The 8503-nt window shown below is 38.6% G+C and overlaps 1 protein-coding gene across 1 annotated transcript; it reads left to right on the top strand.

Annotated features, from left to right (window-relative positions):
• Window positions 1-456: 456 nt before the first annotated feature.
• Window positions 457-4811, top strand: FABP7 (fatty acid binding protein 7). The gene is made up of 4 exons (XM_036871709.1): window positions 457-756; window positions 1216-1388; window positions 2399-2500; window positions 4440-4811. Exons 1-4 carry the CDS (start codon window positions 684-686, stop codon window positions 4488-4490), a joined length of 399 nt encoding a protein of 132 aa, XP_036727604.1. The 5' UTR covers window positions 457-683; the 3' UTR covers window positions 4491-4811.
• Window positions 4812-8503: the final 3692 nt, after the last annotated feature.

Raw genomic sequence — 8503 nt, 5'->3', positions numbered from 1 at the left:
AGTACAATCTAGGGAAGGTATTTACACCTCCTCCCCCTCCCCTTTCCCGAGTTTGGCAAATTCTAGCTCATGTTTTGCTCTCCCTTAAATATGAGAGAAAATAAAAGGCACTATTCAGCCTCTTTTGTCTGAAAAGTCTGGCATTTCAGTGGTTTTCTTTAAGGCGGGGTCCTCATTTGCAACCAGCTTTGCCATTAACGGAAATCAATCTGAATGTCCTACTGTGCGTTTTTTTCTTTCCTCGCAGTCTGAAATGGCCTTTGCCAAGTTTTCAGGCTGAACCTGAAAGACCTTCTCTCATTATACGCTCCCTGCCTCCAGCCTCACTGAATCTTTGCAGAGATTTCTCAGGCAGGAGGGCTGCAGTGTGAGGGTTGGGAGGAACTCGACCTACTCCGCTAACCCAGTGGCCCGAGCCAATCACAAAGAGGATTGGAACCTCGCTGCACGCCCCCCTTCCCATCTCCTCCCCCTGCAACAGCCTCCTGGAAAGAGGGGCACTGGAGAGATGTGTTTGCAATTCAAATCCTTGGCTTTCTGCCTGCCTCTTTTCTTAATAAGAAGGCAGGAGCTGCCGTGAGGTGCTGCAAAGGGGTCTTCCGAATTGCAGTGGCCCTAAGATCCGAAGATCCTTGCCTCTGCCTCTTTTATCTGATTCTGAAGCTAACGGGAAAAGGGTAAGGATGGTGGAGGCTTTCTGTGCTACGTGGAAGCTGACGGACAGTCAGAATTTTGACGAGTACATGAAGGCTCTAGGTAGGTAAAAATAAGATGTGCTTTCTCTTCTCAACCTGCAGCTTCAGTACTTGCAGATTCCTTCTTCACCCATCAGGTTAGCAAGAGACAAAGACAGATCACATTGTCATAATCAGGGTACTAGGCTGTGTGTTTCTCACAGAATGGATATTTAAATGTGGCATTTGCCTGCTTTCTTGCCTAGGGCCAAATAATGGAGCATTTAGTATTCTGTGGAGGACATGAAGCTTCTGCACCTTTTCCACTTTTTCTCCAGCATCCTTTTACTATTTATGCTTCCAGATAAGCATCCACTTATTATTACGGCTCATTAGTTGTCCTGCATAACTGATGGGCTAAACATACTCTAATGAAACTTACACTTTAGGACATAGATTCCAGAATAGGAAGGTAGATTCCTGCTTTGTGAGCTATTTTGGAAGTTGCAGCCAACTGTCCTGCTTCCTTTTGTTATTTTAGGTGTGGGCTTTGCCACTAGGCAGGTGGGAAATGTGACTAAACCAACAGTGATCATCAGTCAGGAGGGGGACAAAGTGGTGATCAAGACTCAAAGCACATTCAAGAACACAGAGATTAGTTTCCATCTGGGAGAAGAGTTTGATGAAACCACTCCAGATGACAGAAACTGTAAGGTAAGGAGCCGCTCCTTCTCTAGGGGTGGGGATGGGAAGGAGAGAATAAAAGAGAGAAAGTCCCAATATTTCTTTTTTTCTGGATGATGGGAAGTGAAAAATGTTCTCACTATTTCACTTCAGAGAGAAGGACCAAGAGTTAATTTTGCATTCTAGTGTTCATAGCTTATACTCTGAACAATGGGCACCTACTATAGCTCAAATCTTGAATCTGTTTCTTTACCATGTGTTTATCTCATTTTATATTAAACCTGTATTTCAGCAAGTATTTAATAGTGTTCATTTAAAAGACTGCATTTTGTTTAATCTCTCTTTTGCCTCAGGTTGACTAAATCAATAGCTTGCCTCATTCTAAGACTCTGTTTAAAAGAGTAGGATGATTAGTCAGAAAGCACTAGTTCAGGATTTTTATTTCTAATATGTAAATTTTTGCATCTAGATGTATACATTTCAATCAAATTATGAATTACTAGAGATTTTCTAATAATGACTCTGGAAGCAACAGAGGAAATTGTACTACTTTGATAATTAGTTGATCACTATTTATTCAATTATTACTCTTTCAAAAATCAACTCAGGGACTTCCCTGGTGGCACAGTGGTTAAGAATACACCTGCCACTGCAAGGAACATGGGTTCAATCCCTGGTCCGGGAAGATCCCACATGCCACAGAGCAACTAAGCCCGTGCACCACAGCTACTGAGCCCATGTGCCACAACTACTGAGCCCATGTGCCACAACTACTGAAGCCCGCACCCGGAGCCCATGCTCCACAACAAGAGAAGCCACTGCAATGAGAAGGCTGTGCACCGCAACGAAGATTAGCCCCCGCTCGCTGCAACTAGAGAAAGCCCACGCTCAGCAACAAAGACCCAATGTAGTCAAAAATAAATAAATAAATAACTCTTTAAAAATTTTTTTAAATAGATAAAAATCAATTCATTTGGCTTCCATAACAGAAATCTGACCTGTACCTATTGATATATTCTGCATTTTGTTGTTGGTTTCAGTCTGTTGTTAGCCTGGATGGAGACAAACTTGTCCATGTACAGAAATGGGATGGCAAAGAGACAAATTTTGTAAGAGAGATTAAGAATGGCAAAATGGTCATGGTAAGCAAGAGCAATTTCCCCTTCCTGCTTCTTTGCCCACCCCTCACCCCCTCATTTCCCATCTCCTTCCCTGTCCCTCCCTCCCTCCTTCTCTCCTGTCTTTCCTTCTTTAATAACATTAAATCACTAGCAAGGTTCTTTAATCATGTGTAAAACAGGAGAAATAAAAATATCTTAGCTAATTGTTTCCTCCACTCTGCTTCTTTAATTACAGAAAAAGAGAAAAATTCTACTTAAGTGTAGTTTTAAAAAGTTGCCACTGATTTAGCTAAAATTGTGTCAAAAGAACAGTTGTTGGATTACCGTAATGTCTAATCCTCAAATGAAATCTGAATATAAAACCAATCATCATGAAAATGTAGAGAGATGATATTACTATATTATCATTTGCTGAACCTCAGAAAAATTACTTTATAGCTCCTGTAATAAATGAGAGCTTTAAACATTTTATGTTTTAGTTTATAAAGGTTTCACAAGTTCAGTGCAGATAATTTGGAATATAACAGGAAAGTGTAACAAAAATATGAAAATCCTTTTTAATGTCCCCTTAGAGAGAACCATTTTGGTATTACTTCCTTCCAGTCTTTCTTTTTAATGCATCAGATAGCTTTAAAAACATGTCTATTCAATACTGGATAGTCATGTAAAAATTATAAAATAAAAAATAATTTAAAAATAATTTCTCTAATGATGGAGTAGCATCATAAACTGGGAAAAAATGTTATGTCTCAACGTAGCACCCCAGACACTTTTTTTTGGTGAGTTGAGTAATGGAATTTTGATGACATTGAAGTAGTCAATACATCATTTGTGGGTTTTTTTGGGGGGGGGGGTTGCTTTATGTATTCCTTCTAAGATAATAGCAGGAAGGGTCTTTTGGTTTTGTTATTTAAGACTATTGACTAGTTTTCTTCTCCTTCCCTTAACTACCAGCTAGCTGTTCTAGGTTGAGATAGAGGGCTTACATATTCATTCTTCATTTCCTGGGTGGAAGTGGGTGTGGGGAGCAGAGGGACAGTTTTCCTTTCATGTTGATGAATATTTGCCCACGTTTTCCTGCAGTGACCATCACCATCATCAAACAAACAAACAAACAAAAAAACTCATTTATAAAGGATTCAATCTGAAGTTCTCCTTTATGATTTTTTCTTTATTTTTTTCCTGAATACAGAAAAGTGGATAGCTCAGCTTTGGCATGTATGACGGTGATCAGGCAAGCCTGAGTTCAAACAAGGAAATGAAAGCAATGGATGACAAGGGCACACTATACTCTTGGAAATCACAGGACTACATGAAAATGATGAACACTAAAAAACACTAAATTTTGTAAAGAGGATTTATAGCCATTCTTCAAGTTGGATTAGATACAAGAGCCCATGTTGCACATTATAGCCACATAACCACCAAGGTTCACATAGGCTACAACATGACAGGCAAAGCAACGAGAACGTTTGTACATTTACCTTTTCCTGCTGATTTTGGAACAATTCATTGCAAATACCATTTGTCCAAATAATTTGGGTTTCCAAAAAACTCTTCAAAATTTATCTAGATCATGAATTGTAAAGTATTATGAAAACCTACTATAAATTTTATACACTTTTTAAAGCAGATAGCTAATCTTCTCCAATTACCCTGATAATTTAAGGCAAAAGGAATTCTTTTGACCTGAATCTAGACAATCTCAGTTTTTGCCTCATATTTCTTTTAGAGACATGAATTATGTATACATGTCATTCACGAGATAAATATAAGGGTTTCTTTTCAAAAAATGAAGACTTATGAAACATTTAATGTTTGTAAATGCCATTATTCTTTTGTATAATACTTAAATCATATATATGATAATCTTTAAAATAACACAATATGATAATCTTTAAAATTTTCAGCTACTGATGTACCTGTGTAAAAAGATTTGGTTATCTTTTGAATCTTTCAGACTCTTACTTTTGGCGATGTGGTTGCCATTCGCCACTATGAGAAGGCATAGAAAACATCCTGATCTGGGGCTGGAGAAGTTCTACGATCTTTCTGTTTACCCAAGTCTCAGTGCTATACTGCTGTTACGGCACGGCCAATCACTAATTAGAAGGTTATCCTTGGTGTGGAGATGGAAAATGATGACTTCAAAACTTGTTTTAAAAACTTGTTACTGCAAGCAATCAAAGCCATTTTTGATCTGCAGATTTATCACATTTTATAATTCCTATTAAAATTTTAAACTACTTTTTTTTAAAATAAAGAAGGGAATACATTCTACAATTTCCAGTGGAATGCAAATCAAATTGGAATAAAAATCTTACACCCATGAGAAATTTGTTGTTGTTGTTAATATCACTAATCTGGCTGGGAATTGTATATTAGAGAGTTTTAAATAAAATAGCCTTTTTTTTAAGGCATAAAGTCAGGCTGGGGAAGTTAGCACTTTGTTTAAAATACTAATTTAAAAAATAAGCAGAAGCCCAGGGAAACGTGGAACAATTTGGATTGGTACTTCTGTAGAGAATTTGGGATGGCCAGGATCCAAAGGAGCTTTGTCATGGTGGGCTGGGCTGCACAAATGACCTCTTGCTACTAGAAACAGGTAGTCTGAAGAAGCAAGCTGATATACATGAAAATGTCTTATTAAAGAGTAAATATAATCAAAATCTCATATAATCAAAATGTCATGTAATTCAAGCTTCTTATTGAAAGGTAAATAGGACCAGGGAGTGAATTTTATCCTGGACTATTGTAACCGAGTAGGACCCTATGGGGCCTTCCTGGGACAGGCCTTCCTCCATATCCTCTGCTTTAGCTCCTCTCTGAAGTACCTAGATAACAGTAGTTGATGCACATTTCATGAGTTGTTTTCCAGATGTGAAAACTCCCCACCAAATGGAATATGTTAACTACTTGATGACCATGAGCTCATAGTCCCCAGGCCTCCTGGAGCCTAAGGACTGATAATGTGAACCCTTGTGACACAACCCTGTTACCTCACCATCAGTGAGTCAGAGAATTGTGCATGAGCTGATCACATAGCCTGCGACCCCACCTCCCTCACCTGGCTTTTAAAAATGTTTGGCCAAACACTTCAGGGAGCTCAGGGCTTTTAGGGCAGAAGCCACCTGTCTCCTCGTATGGCCCTGCAATAAACCTTTCTCTGCTCCAGACTCTGACGTTTCAGTTTGTTTGGCCTCATTGTGCATTGGGCACACGAACTTGTGCTAACACTATAAAGATGTATCTCCAGACAAGTACACTGAGCTGAACAAAGTCTATAAGTGCTAAAATGGATAAAATGGAGTGTGCAGAGGGCATTGTGTGTGTGTGTGCCAGTGTGTGTGTGTGGTGGTGGGGAAGCAGGGGTGTGCCAGGTTGGTGGAAATGAGTTGACCAAAGGAAAGTAAATATCTGTTTATGACTGGCTAAGATTTGCATTTGTAAAGTACAAATATTATATCATATTTCACTGTTTATCAGACGATTTTTGTACATGTTCTCAAACCCACAATGTGAAGCAGGTAAGGCAGATATTATTATTTTTACTTTGCCGATGAGGAAACTGAAGATTCGATTAACATGTGCAAGCTCTCTTGACTAGTGAATAATACTGAGAACTGCAAACCTTGCAATCTTCCCGCTTATTTCCTCTCAAAAATTAATATTTCAGCTAAATTTTCTTCTGAAACAAAAATGTAAGATTTTATTTTCCCTGAATTACTCCTTAGGAAAACTTTCCTGTTAGCCTCTGTGAAGGCTGGTGCATGGGGCAGGGAACGGGTAAATATTTTTCAGGACAAACATTCAGTATTCATTTTTAATCAACCCAATATTTTCAGTAAGTTTCTATAAGTTAATTCAAGGTCCAATTAACTTACAGATATAAGTATGAGGAAACTTCCCTTAACTTACACAGTTCAACACAATGATACTATTACCTGACTATTGTATTACTTTAACTACTGCAGTAAAGAGTAGAAAAGATCTAAAGTGCAGCTATAGGATTTAACACGTGAATGTACAATTATTACTGAATGTCAGGATAAGATGGTCTAGATCAGGTTACCATTACTAAAACTAGAGTCTACCTTTGTCTTTAAAAGCATGAAACAGAACATAGAGAGGGTGTTTGCTCCAATAGCTCTGAAAACCTTCATCTCTGCTTCTGGAGGAAGACTGCTTTCTCTTGGTGATTTCAGCCTATGCTCTGATAGAAGCACGGCTCTGGCCTCTCTATTCTTAAAGATACAAGGGCAAGGACAGGGATTTAGCTTCATCTCATTATAATTAGGTCAAATAACATCCTGGCATTCATTTCCATAACAACTGTCTGAAAAATAGAAAAGTTTTGGGATGGCCTAGTGGGAAGCAAAGTTACACTGGGTTAAAAGCTCAAGAGTTGCAGCGGTAGATCAAATGCAGTTTTCTAGGAAGATAAATAACAAGGGTATTTACTTCCTAAATGTTTACAAGGTAGTTACAAATCATTTTCCTTCAAGCTATATTCTATCTCATACAGTAACCTGCCAAGGTACTAACTTTTCTGGTTTGCCTTTTTAAAAATTTTTCAACGCATTTGAAAAGGAAAAACTACTAAGCCCAAAGGCAATTTGACCAACTGGCCCTGGAAGAACACCTCTGAAATTCCAAGATCTCATAGATACTAACTATGCTAAAGGCTGTCTTGTGAAATCCAATCATGAACCACTTTGTCACTGGTGCTGTCTCTCACCCAGATACACACGCTCACAACAAATTACACCTACACCTGGAACATGGGGACCTACAAATACATGCCCAGGTGTGAGGTGTACACCCAGAGATGGTAAGGCACTGTAGCTTTGTGCTCCTCAGAGAGGGTATAAAGGAAAACAAAAGAAAGCAGAGGGAGTCGAAGGGAGGATAGTGTTTCTACCCATTAACTCAATATATTGCCTTTTTAAAATTGCAAGCATTTCTTAGGTTTCAAAATGTGTACGTCATATTTCATGCTTACTTAAGAAGAATTATTTCACAACCAATTTACTTCCAGTAAAGCTGATTGAAAATTGGCAAAAGAAAAAGAGTGAGAATTGCTATTTTTACAATTTTTAAAAATCCTTTTTCTATCTTTCAAAATGCTTGCCCTAGAAACATGCAAGTTATTTTGCTGTCCTTAAAGTTGTTCTCTCACATCCATTTTCCTTTTTCTTTTTAATCCTGCTCCATTTTCCTCCACACTCTTGAGGTTGTGGACTGAGAAACTCCAAGGACAATTTTTTCCACAATAGGAAAGCACTTTGGTTCTCCAAGGCTTTTGATTCATCCTAAAGCTGAAGCAGAACTTGAACAGCCCTGGCAGCATATGAAGCAGAAAATGGAGGCACCCTAACTCCCATTTCAAAGCCCGTTTCATGAGACACTTTCCCATTAAATTACACAGCATACAAAATAAGGTTTTCTCTGTTGGGAAACAAATACACTTTACAACATCTTTTATGAGGTTAGTAATTCTGGAGGGTTTTTTCTTCTTCAAAGGAATCTTAAAGAAGTCAGCATCCTCATAAATGGTAATAGAAGGACCACAGAACCCAACGAAGTTTGGGGATCTTGGCTCCTTTGTCAGACTGAGTATCTTCAAAAATTCCTTGAAGAGTAAAATGAACCAGTTCTATGATTTTCGTATATCTCTGGAATGCATAGAATATGGTTCTGAGACATTGTTCTCAGTTGCAAAAACAAAGGAAAAAAGCCAAACGAATAAAAAACTGAAACCTAGTGTTTCTGAGCAGTGGTTCTCAAACATCACCATCACTTAGCGTCACGTAGAGGACTTATACACATAAATGACTAGGCTTCACCCTCAGAGTTTGTGGCTCAGTAGGTCCCGGGCCGGCCTGGGAATTTTGCCTTCTAACTAGACTTCCCAGGTAGTGCTGACACTGCTGGTCGAGGGACCACACTCAGATCCACTGTATCCCAAATCTCTGCTGACCTAGTTCAAATCGAGACACTTCGAGGTTCTCTGCATCACTTCTG

This window comes from Balaenoptera musculus, chromosome 12 (assembly GCF_009873245.2).
Source record: "Balaenoptera musculus isolate JJ_BM4_2016_0621 chromosome 12, mBalMus1.pri.v3, whole genome shotgun sequence".
Classification (NCBI taxonomy): Eukaryota; Metazoa; Chordata; class Mammalia; order Artiodactyla; family Balaenopteridae; genus Balaenoptera; species Balaenoptera musculus.
The sequence above is the reverse complement of the archived record's forward strand: the minus strand, read 5'-3'. Positions and strand labels throughout refer to the sequence as shown.

What these genes read in the sequence shown, in the direction of transcription:
- FABP7 (XM_036871709.1), top strand. Translation starts at nt 684, where the DNA reads ATGGTGGAGGCTTTCTGTGCTACGTGGAAGCTGACGGACAGTCAGAAT. An exon ending in CGAGTACATGAAGGCTCTAG is followed by an intron (nt 757 to 1,215) that starts GTAGGTAAAAAT and finishes TTGTTATTTTAG; the next exon opens with GTGTGGGCTTTGCCACTAGG. An exon ending in CAGATGACAGAAACTGTAAG is followed by an intron (nt 1,389 to 2,398) that starts GTAAGGAGCCGC and finishes TGTTGGTTTCAG; the next exon opens with TCTGTTGTTAGCCTGGATGG.